General features: G+C 37.9%; 1 protein-coding gene across 1 annotated transcript; it reads right to left on the bottom strand.

Moving 5' to 3' along the window:
* Positions 1-3,934: 3,934 nt before the first annotated feature.
* On the bottom strand, positions 3,935-17,549 carry LOC124263840 (pituitary homeobox x-like). Its single transcript, XM_046698560.1, has 3 exons — positions 16,930-17,549; positions 12,925-13,127; positions 3,935-5,841 (listed from the first exon to the last, which is right to left on the bottom strand). The coding sequence occupies exons 1-3, from the start codon at positions 17,147-17,149 to the stop codon at positions 5,299-5,301; spliced, it is 966 nt and encodes a 321-aa protein (XP_046554516.1). The 5' UTR covers positions 17,150-17,549; the 3' UTR covers positions 3,935-5,298.
* Positions 17,550-17,842: the final 293 nt, after the last annotated feature.

The following is a 17,842-nucleotide window of genomic DNA, read 5'->3' as shown; positions in this document are numbered from 1 at the left end:
GATACGTCTCTTTATTCATATTCCGTGTTCATGGCTGATGGTGTGTTCCTATAGCCCGTTGTTCTTTTGCCAGGAAATATGCAAGGCGGATTGTGAAAGCTGACACACATCTTTCTTTGGCAAGGAAGGATAATGGTGTTTGTCTTTACCATGGAAACTAGGAAATAAAGAATAAACATGAGAATTAAACTACAGGCTTCCGTTATCTGGAATTGTCCCCGTGTTTCCTGAAGACAGAAACGTTCTTGAATAATTCATTTTTGCCGTTTTGATTTAAACTGTAAAATTCCACAATTACAAACTGATATTATGAATTGGTTGCGTACATGGCTACACTTACATCATTAAAATACATCTTGAAGATGCCGTACCTTATTTGTAACATGCACTTCTCGTGAATGCGTCATAGAATATCTTAAAGAAATATAAACTCTCTCCCGAATGTAGGTTCTATAAGGCCGTATCAGCGATCTCCTTGTACCATACAATATTACTTTCCACCTGTATAGATTCTGAAACCATCATGATTGGCCCTTCAGTTGAAGCTATTTGTTTCCTATATACATGTAGAACACACTCGGCGTCTACCGTACAACTATCCTCACATGATACACACACCATGTTCTTATCTTCGTTTTCAGCATTGCTATATACTCTGTTCCATACAACTACCCTACTGGACACGGGTTTTCATCATATGATAACTCAGTTATCTGGAAAGTCGAAATTCAGTTATGCTGGCAGAGTTATATTCAATCATTTATATCCATGTACGTTCTGCTCGCCTACAAAACAGCAGCCCACGTACATTCAGGCTTGTGCTAAACCATACGGCAGAAATTACACACAAGAGAATATTATGACATCATTTAGGTTGATTTGACGAATAACATAAATCCAAATACATTGTTCAATAACCTAATACATCTACGATAGACTGCTCTTCCGGGCAATTTGTGTGTGTAAAAATCCCTGTTCTATTTCTATCAGAATATTTCGGTATGTCATTTATATCCAAGCAACCCTTTAGCAATTAGACCATACTTACTACTGCCAGTCAACCATTGTAAGTAACTAAGAGCATCGGTTGGAAAAAAGAACAACAAATTTCGTTTCAACTTCCCACAATGTAGTTACATATTAATGTGGTGTTTCAATGCTCCTTACAACCGCTATTAAAAGATTTCACACTATTTTAAAAATATTTATCAAATTAAAAAACAAAACAAAAACAACAAAAATATGAAAGAAAAAAAACCCCAACAAATATAACTCGAGGCTTTGCAATTCGTTTTAAGAGACGTACCAGAGATATACCTATGTACCGCCTTGATATATGCTAGCCTGGATACACGTGTGGGCAGATCAGCCCATCATCTAGGTAGACTTGTATTGGACAGGAGAAATGATGCGTGACAGAGGTTGTTGTATTATTTAGTACAATAGCCAGTACGGGTTACGTGTCATTGGCTACTATAGAAAACAGGTCAACACTGTGTTTGTATTTATCACATTTACATTAAAGATAAATCGGATATATCGCACGTCAGTGCCTATGAGTAAATTGTGACCCCATTTCAAGAAGTGTACCTAGTGAGGAAACTATTCACAGGTTGCTGACGAGAACATCCGTTTTTGTAAATCATGTTAAATAAGAGAGAAGGATTAAATATACATGAAACTAAAGTGATCAGCGATTGTAACGATGTTTTGTCCCTTGATATTTACTTATTCATTGGTGTTTGTTTAAAACAAAACAAAATTAAAGTAAAAAATAAATATTTCTATGCTGAAGTTTTGTTTAGTTAATTAAAATGTTTTCAAGGGAGTGAGAAACTTAATAAATTAACAATTATGATTCATACGTTAAATGACGTATCGGTTTTACGTTTTTTAAATGAAAGTTGAACATGTAAAATTTGTGTGTTGCTATTGTTTTCAACAGGAAACGGGATAACCTCCTCTGTAACCTATGGAGCCTGATCTTGCGGTGACATCTCATATATTATTTGTTAGGGTGTGTATTTTTTGTATAAGAAAATATGAAGTAAATACGATTCCAGGTCTTAGCGATGTATCAATCATTTTTATAATTACACTTTGGAAAGGTGAAAGTTAATATCCAAACACTTCTTTGAAAGAACTTAAGTCGCGTTGACACGTTTTTTCTATCTCCGGGTAATGTTACCTAGATTACAATCATTAAAAGCTCGTTACCACGATATTATATTCTTACAACCCTAACGAACAAGACGACGTCTCCTTGCTGAAATGAATTACATATTTCTGATATATCGAAAAGTGTCTGATTCTAACAATTTATCGTAATTATATCAGAAATATGAAATGGTGAAAATATTAGTCACATTTCCCATTCGTTCTGACCAAATGAAATGAAATGACTTTACTTAACACGGACAAGGACAGAAGACAATTACTTCATATCGGCGAATACAAATGCTAAAATAAGAATTAAGTTCAGATAAAAGGCAGTAAGTTTCATGGAAAAAAATTATATTTAAGAAACTGATTATATTTCTTGCAAATGACAGCTACTGTCTAGTCAGATTAGATTTCCTCTGAGAAAATCGGAGCTTTTTGCCAAATTAAATTGTCGATTTTAGTCTTAGGACTGACGATCCCCAATCTCACAGTGTGTCTAAACAGTACGTCCCCAATGGCAAAATGGGGAAAATTTGAAGGGACACTATCGCCAGCGAAACAAGATTAAAACTACATTACTCCGTCTTATTAATCATTTTCTTGGGATCCGTTTCACGTCTAAATTAATATTTCACCACGACGTAATGTTGGGTTTTATACGGGAAGTAATCCCACAGGTGTTTTCACAAGTTTAGTAAAGGCATGGTTAACTTAGGTTAACGAAGGCTTATACTAGTAAAAGAATGTAGTTACGCCAAGCAATGACCCCGGGAAAAGGCGGATAAAAGAAGCATCTGTTTTCGATAGGAGGTATTACCGGAAAATGGGTGACTTTTACAAAGAAACGAAATGAACAGTGCCTTGAAAAAAACGAGAGTAATCTATTTCGTGTAAGATTGGTAATGGAGTGATCCGTTAAAAGACCGCAAGACGAGTAAAATGGAGCGGATTTGTCCCGAAATGAAAATACACTGTCTGCTAATCTTTTCACAGGTTTTTCTAAAAGCGGTTTAACAGGGTCATTTTAAACGGATATTTTAAGTGGTGTCCACGGACATGTAGGATTGACAGAAACTGACACATGTATGTTGCTGTCAATATACCCACGTGGGGATTTGCCAGCGGGAGTAGCTCAAGGTGTGACGACAGCGTGTATATTTGTTTTGCCTTGTATATTGCAGACTGGGAATTGTCACTTACAGCATTACTTTAAAAATCATGTTTGTGATAGCGAGAAGATGTGTCTTCCTGAGTTATATGATCAAGATTTTGGAATGCTCAAAACTATGAAGCACACTTGTATATCAGATGAAATGTACATAACCTGCCTTGTTTCACGCTGGTGGAAGATAATTCTCCCGAAATCGAATATTGGTAATCTAAATAATATCTGATCAATTTCCGGGAATATTTTCACCTTTCACCGAGAAGGTATTTGAACAGAATTATATAAATAAAATACAATAAAACGAATATATTTAAATCTTTTTCAACTTTCAACACCCTTCTAATTGTGTATGTTTCGCGAATGATCAGTAAAATCAGTACATTGCTGACCAGGAATAGATCGATCAGATCGATCAGATATTGACCACTTGACCGGACCATTTTCACAATAAATGTAACCCGATGTGCTTGCATGTCCTAATGATAATCTTCATTAGACATGCATTTAACTGTAGCTCGACAATGTTCAATTTGTGTGCATGTCATGCTAGGTAACGAACTATTACCTTTGACAGCTAACTTAAAGACAACATAGAGAAAAAAGTAGGTTATAATCATAATTTATTCAACATTTCTTTCTAAGAAACAGTCATCTACTTTATTCATACTGATATTTTTGTATTTCGGACTTCGTACTGTACACATAAAAACATCATTGTTGTAATTATTCATGATAAAAATGGACAATGACCTTCACATAGCACTCTTACTGACCACCGCGGACTCTGGGTCCGCTTTACTTTACTCCTCTATATAATGGTCAAATCAATATATTGAATGGCTAATTCGTTAATCGATTATCCCCATGAACGCTTGCAGAAGGCCTTGATTTGCCTGCCACGTGACCTAAGGGCTAGTGATTAGCTGGAGGTAATGTTGACCCTGTCTGATTTCATTGCGCATAACTGAAAATTACAAGGACATCTACGGACGTAGTTGTACATTTCATGAGATTCGTGTTACTGTTACCCTTGAAACAATGAAACAATATGACTGATATGTGCAACGATATGTCATCGATAACAGAAATGGCGATTTCAATCATGTTTGATTCGTGCTTTAATCTCGACTTCGATACTTAGGGAGCTGTGTCTGAGTAGACATGTGTCAGAGACTAAAGAAACCTAAGAGGAGTTGTACTACAGATTTGGCACGCCGTGGCTCTACAGAAAATACAATATATGTCCAAACTATTACGGGAGCTACTGAAACCAGGTATATATAGAAGGTCGTTTAGAAGTTGCTGCTATTCACGGAAGGACGTCATGATTCAGTGAGAGGCTACCATAGGCTTGTCCGACATGGCGACACGGCCCGTATGCCCCCATACGTTCCCACGCTCTGCTAGGCAGGAGTAGCACATCAAAGTCAACGTTTACAAGGAAAGTAAATGTCATTTTCCTTCTTATGCATAGTGCAGCGTTGCACTGGCAATATATTCTGGCCCTGCCACTGGCCTGACACTGTTCAGTGGTCAGATGTCCGGTTCTGAGCCTTCTAGCACTGCATACAATACGTTGGCCGTCATTGCCGTCATTTGTCCGTTTTCCGTCGGTTGACGTGGGTCCAGACAGCGTTGGCTGTCGGTACCAACCCCCGACTCAGGCGGGATCGGTTTTTGGACGTCGTGGAGAAGAACATGACGGATGAACTCACGATATATCAAATTACAGAAACACTCACACAAACACATATACATACAAGTCTTGCCACGAGGTCCACGCCTCACCACATAATCCCTGATTTGTGAATTTCACCTCGCCCTGGCACGTATTTCAAATACTTGTGCCACGGGATCCGCTGCTGCCCTCAGCTTTCAAACGATTCGTCGCTTTTGGCAGTAAGGTCCATGAGAACACAGACTCTCAGTTCTCATCAAATGTAACCCAGCTAGTCTAGGGCCCATCTTCAGACGCTACCCCCATTGCCCACCGTGGCGTACTGGCATGCGGACAACGTTGGTTGTCGGGTGGCCATGGGACCGTAAGGAAACGTCGCATGTTGCTTGGCCTTGAGTCGCAGAGCGGCAATACTATTCGAGCACTGGTCCCTGTTGATATAGTAGGGTGGGGCTGGCGGTGCGTAGGGGCAGGGTGTTGAGGGTGAGTTCATGTTTCCAGGAACGCTCGACACACCGGCCACCATTGATGAGTTTATACTGTTGATGTTGTTTGGCGACGACGTGAAGCCCAACGGTTGAGTAGAAACGACGGAAGACAAGTGTGGGTTCACGGGACTGTTCATGTTCATGTTCAACCCCCAGGGAAACGTCTTTGACCCCAGGGGCGAGGGGACCTTCGTGGCCCAGTTGTTATATGAATACCCAGTATACAACCCATCATCAAACGGCGGCTGCATCAGTCCTGTGAACTGTGTTCCGAACCCGTTCTTGAAAGTGTCCATATTGCGTTCACGCTTCCTCCATTTGGCTCTTCGGTTCTTAAACCAAACCTGCAATCAACGAATAAATATATAACATCACATTAAAATAAACAAATTCTACAAAGACATATATTTCACAACCTACATCTGATTAAACATCCCCTTCAAGAACAACAATAACATCCCCTGTTAAAATCCAATTGTCTTATTCTCAGATATACGAAACAATCCTTATCCGACGGAAAATGTAAGGAAATAAATGAATTATATATCTAACATGATCAGCTTCTCAAGACTCTGTTAATTAAACATCTAAAACATAAGTTCTTATGTACATATTTACACTGGTTAAGTTAAAAATGGATCAAAAGTTTCTAAAATTAAATCTCTTTGCGCAGAATAAAGGTATTTTTTACGGATACATTACATCGACGGGTGTCAAATTTCCACCAAGTGGTACTCGCATATATAAATCATGATGATGCATGTCCTAATTAAACAGATTGAGTTTCGTGAGGTGAAATAGTTTCCTTTTTCGTGGCAGCATAAAATGAACTTCTTTGTACAGTGGTATCTCTAGTCTTAACATTGGTGAATTCAACTTAAAACGTTGAAATAGTTCCCTGCAGCCCACATAAGCTTCTAAATCGTGTGAAATATTTAAAGTACTAGGAGCCCTAGTTATGCAAATAGCAGAGAAATAAGAAAGGGGGCATGTGGAAACTTAACCTAACTTAACTTAGCATTGCTTGGAGGATGAATTCGCGTACAACTGGGAATAAAGAAATAGGTAACTATTGTTGGACAACTCAAGCTAAATTCCTAATTCCATACAACGAGTCAAGGGGGATAAAACTCGCCCATATGGAAATACAGATTGATTTGGTTTTATCGATTGTATAATATTTCATGTTTGGATTCACTACGTCAGATCTTGAAGCTATTATAGACACATGTGATTTATTTATAAATGATATTAGTGACAGTAATTTTTAAGTTTTGCAGTGATTTCCGATACGTATCGATGCATATCCACACAGAAGGTTTTGATGGGGGAGGTCGGTGTTGAAATCCGCCATAAATAATATACAATTGCGCCTAAAACGATTAACAATTATAAACAGCTGTGTTTATTCGTTTCAGTATCGATCTTGTCTTTATATAGTGGGCACAGGTGAAAGAGATTAAAATATTGAAAATATTCTCCAGACAGCGTGATATTACAGGCCTTGACTATATTATCGTGAAAGTACCTGCGTTGATCAAACGTTTCTGTTGATTTTATGCTTTCGATATCCAAATTCAATTTTACGAAATATTTCGAAGCTTTGTTTCTCCGTGCTTAAACATGGAGCGATAGTTTATCGTTATTTAAGAACGACGTACCAGAAACGAGGACAGTATAAGCGAGTTTAAAACTTGTAATTGGCTACTTTCATTTTAATTTCATAACCGAGAAGGCCCATATGTTGCGGGGCCATGGTCAGATTTCAAAACAATAACTAAATGACCACATCTTTGTAATCGAAGGCGGCATTTTAAGAGTAAAAGCAATAAACAGACACGCTTTCGAAGCGTTACCGATAAGCCTTATCTCCGCCATCTTGGCGCCACAAAACCAATTAATTTTCTTCGATTTTCCTCTCGAAACTTCAAAGATTCGAGGATGTGGAGGAAATGGATAGATAAATATTTCATCATAGTTATTCAGGTGACAACACTTCCCAAAATGAATAGTACTTAACGCCTTGGGTTGTTGTTTGTGACCAATCTGACTCGGGGAAATATCTTATGCAGCATTAACGCAAATTAAGTTGTTGGTTAATAGTTTTGATAATATTTGTCTTTGCCAACACTGACACGACAGGAATTAAATTCTGATTGCAATGTGTGGCTTGAGAAACAATTACATTAGCGAAGTAAATGAAGATGGGATTTCAAAGTTCGCATTGTACTGAACAAGTCACTTGCAATTTCCAACACTGTCTAATTTACAATGTGGAATTATTTCATACAGCCTTTTGACAGTGTAAAGTTTACATTCTGTTATGAAAAGGCGCTGTAAAAAGTTTGAAATGAAACTTGACATTAGATAATATCAGTGCTGTTCCTTCTGGAATCAACACACGTATAGAAATTGAATACAATACCTGCATACAGACTGCATGTCCCAGTTTTACATAGAACAATTGCTAGAATTAAAAATAATTGCAAAATCGTATGTAAGTGCTAATTAAATACAGTGGTCGTTAATGACAGACGTTTTTAAATTATTAAAGCGACTGATCGCTTAACTTATAATCGTTTTTAAAGTTTAAAAGTTCCGAGGTTGAAAACAGACTGGTGGTTGACCATACTAAGCACATTCGTCAGGCTTGCTTGGTTTAAATCACTTGGGACACCCATCAACGCGTAATGTTCTCTCATGAGGAAAATAATGACACGACAAATTTACAGAAAATATCTACCCGTTATCGGTTCACTTTCCCATTTTGAAAACAACCCATTCTTATTTACAAAATGCAAACACTGTCATACAAAGCATTTTAAAAAAATAAACTTATTAAATGCATGTCCTTCGAAATCGCATCCCCTTCTTCCATAATCACACACCTGCTTAAAACGTTGTAACCTATACCGCGTAATTGATTGTTAAAGGCGCTTTCGGGTATGTTAAGTTTCTTTCAGATGAAAACAATATCATGAAAAAAACTAAATGACTTGATGAACTCGAAATGAATACGTGTTGTTATATGACACCCCTAATTCCTCCATTATGGGAGGCAACTGGATCGAAACGGGATGCAGTGACTACTTCTGTACACAGTAGTTTTCGCAGTCGCAGTAAATCATAAATTGTAAAACACCCCTTAATAAAATCAGAGCTTTTGTGGCGTAGAGCTACCATGCAGAGCGATCGTTGTAATGCTTAATGTTTCTCTAGTAAACATCTCAATCGAAAATGATACTATTTCCCGAACACCCGCTGATGCAGCTGAACAGACTATATGTGCAATTATATAATCCTTGGTGATATAAAGCCCTGTAATTGACTGAAGGTTAAATGTGTGGTCTATTTTCAATTTGTTTAATTGGTACGGATTTGACTCTTATATTCATTTGACATAGATATGTTGTCTGTAAGAATTGTTTGCAAGTGTGAAAACGGTAAAATCTTAAAGGGGCAAACTTCAACAACGTAATACCTAATAGATTGATTAAGGGTATGGCATCTCAAACGGCATATATATTTAGGTTAAAGTGTGACGTACATATGCTGCATTTCATATTGCACAATCCACATTCCCTTTCCCTGTCTGTGCCAAAAGTCTATGAAAAACTGCGCCGTTCCCGTCTACTGTGAGATTCCGATCAGGGCTATTGGCAAGTACAGAACTATTCCTAACTAATTCACATCATTAGAGAGAGGGGAGCGTACCAAACTTCTTCACAACGTGTTTGACACATGGAGTCAATCATTGAGATGTATGTAGTTATATATATCCCGTCTGTGCTAGCATTCATCACAGGACATAACAAAGCTAGTTCACCCTATTTTGTGTTAATAGGACATTAATGCTATTTATTAAGTATTCGGAGAAATAGCTCTTAACAAAAATCTGAAAGTATTTCGTTCAAGTTCGTCATATCTCGGGAAAAATCGGCAAATCTGACGAAGCGAGTGGAACAAGATTTTCGCTTGATTTAATCTGCATCTAAAAGCGGGATTTCACCAAATTAATATGTTTACACTAGAAGGTGAAAACGGGACAGGGTTTCCACCAATTTCGGGGCAATTTGAGCCTTGCAATCGCCTTCCTGCGGTTCTTGGAGATATAGGTTTTGTTTCCTATTCAGGATTTGGTGTTAAAGGGGAAGAACACAACACTGAACCTGTGGATACGCCATATATAATGGCGTTAAAACTTGATACAGTGTAACGTTATATGAAAAGGGTTTTAAATTCTACCAAGGAAATTAAAGAATGGGACACGAGGGACAGGCAAGTGAATGTTTTTATCTACGTGCTACAAGCCATGACTACACGTTAACCCGGTGTTTATGGGGCAGTACATTAAAATTCTGGGGATGAGACTCGGGGATAGACTATAGGTAGATTAATGAAATTGGCATCCACGATCGCGGGTACGATGAACACTGGACGAAGGGAGCGGTAGATTTAATTAGATACATCGCTTTGCTCGTCACACAGCGAACAAACCGCCATCGCTCTTGTAATTTTCGGTGTAAACAAAAACGAAATGCGCCACCCCTTATGTTCACGAGAAGTGGTGGACGGTGATGGCGAGACTTCAGCGTTAGGTCCACACATTGCACGAGACTGCACATTTCACCAAAGCGCGTGTGGGAAATAGACACGTTTTAGCCGCTTCTCTTAACACAGCTGATCGCCATTCCGCTAGCCTTATTTGCCTGAGTAAAGTAACGTATTTCAGACAACCCGAAGTACGACGGGGCACCCGACAGCGTCAACTGGGGACCAAACTGTCGATAGGAATGTGAGAGTACTCGCCAGGAATCAGCAAACTTTTAGTCTATGTCCCATGCAATCTCGCTCATCCCCTTAATGCTTCATTCGAGGGGCAGGCAATGCCATTGCTCGCTTGTGGATCGGCTTACAAAACCAATAAATTTAGGTAAATGAGTTTCTCGTAAATCAACATCATAACCAGATAGCTCTCATACATGACTCGACTTTTTTTTCAGACATACTTAATATCCATGCATAGATTACGACGGGCTCAAATAACATGACGCTCGGTTTAATATTTTGCACCAAAGCCAATTAATTTTTGTTAATATCCAAATTGAAATTCTGTTTTAATATTCAAAAGCGGTGTTACTTACAAATGGACTCGATATATTAGCGAGCCCGTTCGGAATTCCACGTTCGGGGGGATTTCAACAAACCGCGACGGCTGTATCTGATTACTGAATAATATTTGCTTTTCTCGTTTTTCTCAGAGTCCTTTTACGAAACATTAACAGCTAGTTTGCAAACATTGTAAATAAACTTTGAAACGCTAACTTCCACTAACCACCTATGCCTCCGCCATTCCGGTACGATGATCATTCCCGGATATTATTTATTTTTCTGGCCTTAAACAGTTTATTTCTCTGTTAGACCAACACGCGTCGGATTGTAAAGAAAACAAGTCCATTACAAGAGCAAAGAGCAATTGATTTTGCTTGCTAACTTGGGCCTATGCGCCGAAACACATGTCTCTGATTGTAAAAATATCAATACACTCACTATCATAGATCGCGGTGTTTTCCTCCCAACAACACTGACAGTAGTAAGCTGTTAGAGATTGTACGAAAAATCGTTGTTTAGTCAGTGTCCGTGAAAGGCGAAATGGCCGTTGTTGGTTTTGTAAACTAAAGATATGAGTAAGGAAAACCTAGTTAGATTTATTATTTGGGTTTCAAAATGTGCAAATACATGTATTTCCTGTTATCGAGTTTTCAGTTAAATACTTCAGTTAAATGTCTATACTAACGAATTTGTGGTATCGTCCCATGCCAATCATTCACTCACACATGTCACCATCCCCTTCCCTGCCCTTGGCTATCCCGACCCCTCGAGATCCACCCTCACAATTCTCATTATGTGTTCGTATTGGAACAAAACATAATATGTATCTGCTATAACAATACACATTGGGTGTATGTAATATAACAATACTATACATCTGCATTATAACGACAATCATTACATTACGTGTTTGTATTATAACAATATATACTTGTTATAACGATGCTCATTATATATCCATATTATCACGCGCCTTCAAATATGACAAGCTATCTGTATAAAATTATTAAATCTGTACACTTGTTACATTTATTGTGATATTTACCAACAATTATTACGGAATAAGCAGTTTTTCGGTATCTTTATTGACCTTGCATTAGTAAATTTGAATAGTATTGGATGTCATGCATTATTCGGTCTATTTTTATTCATTAAAATCAGTAATGGGAGTGTTAAAAAATTAACGGGGTGAATATACCAGATTACATTATAATGGCACAGCCCCTGGCTACCGGTTAAAGTTAAATTTATTTATCAAATTAACAACAGTTACTCATATTTCAGGATGTTAGAATACCTCTGTACATATTAACATACTGCTAATATTTGTATATTCATCTAAATCCCACTGTTGAAAGTTTACTTTTCAATGCATGACTAAATGTTTGCCGTGTCAATCATATTTCCTTTTGACAAAGGGTGAAATTGATAGCTATCTGCAGCATATTCTGATTTTAATTATTTCGGTATCAAATTTTGATGGGGTCATATTTCATAGCCTCCACAGTTTCAAACGTGTTGCGAGTTACAAAACAACATGTGGTGAAATGAATAACAAAAGTTGATTTTAGAACCCAAAATGAAAAAATCTCATTGCGTAAATATTTGAAAAAGTACTTCATTTTCCTCATATATATATGAGATACACGAAAATAAATTGTTTATCATAAATATACTTGTAATCGTATCATTCTGTCCCGTGTCTGTGATAGATTAAACAATAATATATCGATATAATAGGACATACAGATGTATCTTGTCGTGAAGATATTAATATGAAATATAAGCCGATTAACAATTCTCCCATAAAACCTTTTCACAAGGACCAAATAAACAGTATTAATGTGTTTACTATGATAGATCAAGTGTAAACAAATATAAGTATACCACAGACAAATCTAATGTAAGTTATATCGACAAATTTGAAGCCACGAGCATATGGTGATTCGTTTTGGATGGAGGTACCTATAGGAACTATTGTTTATGTTTTAGGAAACAAATGTGTATGGGTTTTGGTTCTGATAATCAAGTCCCATCGATATCACTACTTACCTCGAATTCAAATTTTTGTTATGGTAAAAACTCCACAAAAACCTAAGTCACATTGTCGCACTTGGTAAATGTATTTTCAAACTGATATTAACAATATTTGATTTTAACCAAAACGTTTAAATAGAGAATGAATACTTTAACAATGTAACTTTGAACAACGTAACTTGTCAATATCATTAGTGGCGCCATATCATGTCTATTATCATAAATCATTTGTTCTAAGCATCCGTCAAAGAAGCAAATAGCACTTATGTATAACTTACCCTAACTCGGGCTTCAGTTAGATTTGTCCATGCTGCGATTTCCTCCCTCGTCGCCATGTCTGGGTATCTGTTTCGGGCAAACGTTGCCTCGAGTTCCTGCAGTTGCTGACTAGTGAAATGGGTCCGTTGCCGACGTTGTCGTTTTTTCTTTGCGCTCTCCTCCGAACTGTCCTCGACTTTGGGCTTACTTGCATCGTTGGAATCTGATAAATAAATGTATATTATAGCTAATATCATTCCGTCCATAAAAATGTGATATACCACATTTGTCCATATAATTTATGGTACACTGGATCTTTCATATGATCTGTCCTGAATTGATACAGGTCGTATTGTTTATTATCCATTCTGAGAACTCCAATGGGGAACCTGCTGTTAATTGACAGAGGGCTATGTTTTCGAAATCAGTAATATTTATTCGTGTAATTAATAGTTTGCGAACAAATACAAAGATGCTTTCGGTATTGAGTTCAGGTGGGTGAAGGCATTATGTCAATAATACTGTTGAGTATTCTCATGACAATTTCAGACAAAACGTTTGTGGTTGTCTTTAATGTAATTGTATCCATCTGTATAAGTATACACTTCGTCGGGAAAAGGTATACATATACTTGTAGGTAATACATATTCTTTAATTAATTCCACTCTGGTCAATTTTTATTTCAGTATAATGTGCTGGTGTGGGTTAAAGCGTCTATATATACTTACAATGAAACTTTATAAAGTTTTATTCAGCGCTGTCGCCTCTTAAGAGACTGCATTTTTGTAATATAGATGATGACTAAATTTGTTCGCACGTAAGGGTCTGATAGTGTGACTAAGAGCGCTTCGTGGACAGTTAGCATTCCCTATATGACAAACACATTGACTCGTTGTTATGGTGTATGTATATGCTCGAGGCAACATTCCCAAAGAAAATATTTATTTTATACAACTAAATTAGGTTAAAAAAAGACATTAACAAGAAAATCGATGACTTAACAATGTAATTTTTATATATAATATCTTGATAGTATTAGCAGCAGTTGAATTTTAGTCCGAGATCGATAAGTTATTATTTACTGATATCAATATAGTTCAAAACAGATGTTAGTAATATTTTACTTATCGACCAAAGAATTGATCCTTTGGAAACAAAAAACTTACATTTGATATATTTCAAAGAGACATATTGTTGTAATGCCCATTTTGTACAAGACATTAACTGAAATATATTAATATTCAATATATTAATTGCAATATATACCACAGCGGCGGCGATCAACTATGTGAACAGATTTACGTTGTAGTCACTATCCCATTATCTTTCTACATACACTAAAACAGAACCATGTTAACATATTGGTCGTAGAGATTAAATTTTCAATGTGCAATAATTCATTCAACCGGAGTTTATTATACGGCTTCAATAAGATATCGTTCTTTGAGATTTGAAATTGACACGATAAATAAAAGATGAAACGATCAGGCCTGCCAAACTTTCAAAGTGAGTTTATGAATGATTTTCACGAAGGTCAGCAAAGTCACACAAGAAACATTGAGATTGTTTATTCTGTAGTTGATATATCAAGACAGCGGTTGCGGAGAGCGCATGTGTTTACAAGGAACGCTAACCAGGTCTACAGGACGTCCCAGATCCGTATTGTCTCAAAAGTTGCTACTGTGCCTAGATGTCTAAGATGAGACAGAGCTGACTATCCTTCTGCAGCCTAGCCTTCGCGTAATAACGACAGAAAGGAACCCGAGAGATCTCAACGCTACTCTATCCTCCCTATTCCCCATCGGGCCAAACAAGCTGCCATAACAAGGTCGAAGGGGGGCTCTCCGCAGTGAAAAAAAATATCTGAAGCCAATTTTCATGCTGCAATTGAAGCTAATTAGAGCTTGAACAAGTTTCCCTAGACTTAGTGACTGAGATAATATACCCGTGGCCTTAACATCGGACTCAATTGTGCGCAAGGTGGTGAATATTTGTTTTTCACTCCAGGCCTGTTAGGAGAAGGTAAAATATGAATATTTATGTATTGTTGAAGGGAACAATGATATTATAATACCCAAACCGTTAACACTATTTCGCGTCACGACTGGAAGGTATATCTTAAATAATAAAATATTTCACTTGACGGAATATTTTTTTCGATTCCAATTCATAAATTTCGAAACTTGGAAGCTGAAAACGTTTGAAAAGAATACCTGCACACCTGGTATGGGGACGTGAGTACAGAATGTCTTCACCAAATAATAAATTTTCAATTTTGGTTTAGTTAAGCTCAACAAACAATAGCTTGATATTTTATCTTTTACACTATGTCAACATTTAATTGTTATCTTTTGTAGGATAACTATACAAATGACAACAGTTGTCGACTCCGATTGTTGGAGGATTTCTCATGTTATGATTTTATAGTTGTAGTATAGTCTTGTTTAGTTCATGAGGATATATTATGGGGATATGTTGCAAATCGTGACTGCGGTTTACTAATCATATCAGTGTATAAACATATAAGCAGGGCTTTTGTGAAGCATGAAAATCACTTCACATTCGCCTGCACTATTCCTAATCATCATAAACACCACGTGGCACCACTTATGTTGGGAGTACTCTATATACGCTAATTAATATTAGGTACTTACAGCATCGCATTATAAATGTTATATTAAGTTACACATTGCTGCAGATGCTGAGGTCTATCTTGGGCGAAACAACAAGAATTTGAGGCAAGTATGTTCCACTAATCATCCTGCCACAAGAATATCAATGTTTTTCGTATATACTTTACCATTATTAGAATAATAATTTTCATCACCTATAAGCACGAGCCAGTGCAGATATCATGCCTGACGATATGGGTATTAAAAGAGAAAGTTTAAATTACAAACAAGAGTTATTACACGGAGTTTATAAAACATTCTAATTTAATTATAAGTCAATTTTCATGCATATGTTAAGTAGCGTCTGTAATGGTTTTCTTAGCGCGTTTAATATGAAGCTAATAGAGGATACAAGTTCAATTAGCCTGGCGTATCATTCAGTCAGAATGGAATAAAGCATGTTTGGAATGTTTATTGCGGGGAAAACATTGCTCGACGCAATTCATCGTTGATTATAAGCAATATTCAACAGACATTTGTCCTACGTACTAACATTTAATTAGTTTCCTTGGCGTCAAAATATAGAAATAGAGTGTTTGAGACAGTTCCGAAAGGAAATACTCCAGACTTTTAGTGCACGCCGTACCCATCCGACCTTTCAGTTTTATAATGTGTTATTTTCCCCCTGAGATGGGTTTACATATACAGAAATTAATTCCACGTTGCCAATAATATCTTGTTCTGGGGGCGCTTGAATAAAGGAGAACTACCCATGAGCAATTTCATTTGAATTAATCTAGCGAAGTGATAGCTTCTATCTGTTTGAAAGAAATCAAGGTAAATTGTTACACCTGTCCGTCTTGTATATTGTGATTGCAACTGACATGACATTGACACGAAAACGACGAAGATGCTTCAAGACGGTCTAATAGGTTAACATTGAACGCAAACGTGCTGAGGGGAAATTGACATGAATTGACCTGTGCCGAATTGACGAGTGAATTGACAAGGGGAAATCGATAGAAGTAACGTCAGCGTTGAGGAGCATCGCTGCTAAGTGCATCGTCGATGTGATACGAGCAACGGTTGTTTATATCGCGAAGTTGCTGAAATGCACACCGGCTCCCTCGTGCCGGGAGATGGTGTTACTTGTTTCGTATGATATAACACGCCCGTGTTATGAACATCAAACGCAGCGAAATAAACATTTCTGTAAAAATCTATAGCGGTCGATGTTCGACGCTACACGTCTCCTTGCCTTACCCCTCTCAGTAAATATCATGACAACATTTCCTACGGATAGTTTGCACGTTGTCACTTGTATATGGCACTAGATTAGATAGCAGTGAGGCATATGATTGCAATATACACATGTAAATGTAACGGGCGGTATTCCCATGCCGTTCACCCTACCTGATTTCTCAGAAGAAGCGTCAGTCGAAGTGACAGTACTGATTGAAGCATGACTTGAACATTGTCCAGAACCGGACAGTGGTAACTCACTGGTCACTCCACTGCCAGTACCTCCGGAACTTTCCGTTAAATGATGCATGGTCATTCCACTATTCTGTCCTGTTGGTTCGCAGCCGGCAACTAGTTCGTCCAAACAGAGGGAATCATTTAGTGAGTCCATCTATCCTGCGAAAGTCTGTCCACGACCGCTGATTTAGGCGGTCAGGGTTGAGAGTGTCCGAGGCGCTGTGTATCCACTGGGCTTGTTCACTGTGAATGAGAGAGGGTGGGTCCACCGCTGATAGACTTCAGTACACCTCGGCTAGTCTCTACACAAACTATCACTAGAATACTCCCAAGGGTCTCCACAACCAACTACCGTTAACTTATAGACGGTCCTTCCGAAGTGACATTCACCGTCGCTGTGGCCATTGACAAAATGCAACACAGGCCCGTGTCTCCGTCAGATACATGTAAATACTCATATGCATAAGACCAAGGCGGTTTTACTGGGCCGTGTGTTTGTTAGAGGCTTAAAAAGCTGTAGGGGCGCATCAATCACAAGAGTACAGGACGAAAAGCGAGCATGGCTATTTGAGCATGCCTGGCGCGTGACGTCACGGCAAACACCGGGTTCTCTCGAGGCGGCCTGCGCTACGATAGGTCGAACGCAGTCAGAGGCGCTACAGCTCAACTTCTACCTGTCATTGTAGTTGTGAGATTTGCATGCTCTAGCTCGTGGTCCAACGATAATTAGATCACGAATAGGGACCGCTTCTTCTTCATAATCTATCTATTTTGCGGATGAAAGCGGCCCCATGGCCAATGAGAAAGGGGAAAAAAGACACAGACTTCCCACCAATACAGCGTTTGA

This window comes from Haliotis rubra, unplaced genomic scaffold (genome assembly GCF_003918875.1).
Source record: "Haliotis rubra isolate DU_JTF1 unplaced genomic scaffold, ASM391887v1 Scf9, whole genome shotgun sequence".
NCBI classification, from domain to species: Eukaryota; Metazoa; Mollusca; class Gastropoda; order Lepetellida; family Haliotidae; genus Haliotis; species Haliotis rubra.
Note: the sequence above shows the minus strand (reverse complement) of the source record. Positions and strands in the feature narration are given on the sequence as shown.

Excerpts from the sequence above, each read along its gene's own strand:
- LOC124263840 (XM_046698560.1), bottom strand. The coding sequence starts at position 17,149 with ATGGACTCACTAAATGATTCCCTCTGTTTGGACGAACTAGTTGCCGGC. Across the intron at positions 13,128-16,929 it reads CGCTTCTTCTGAGAAATCAG|ATTCCAACGATGCAAGTAAG; the intron begins GTAGGGTGAACG and ends TTTATTTATCAG. Across the intron at positions 5,842-12,924 it reads TAACTGAAGCCCGAGTTAGG|GTTTGGTTTAAGAACCGAAG; the intron begins GTAAGTTATACA and ends CGTTGATTGCAG.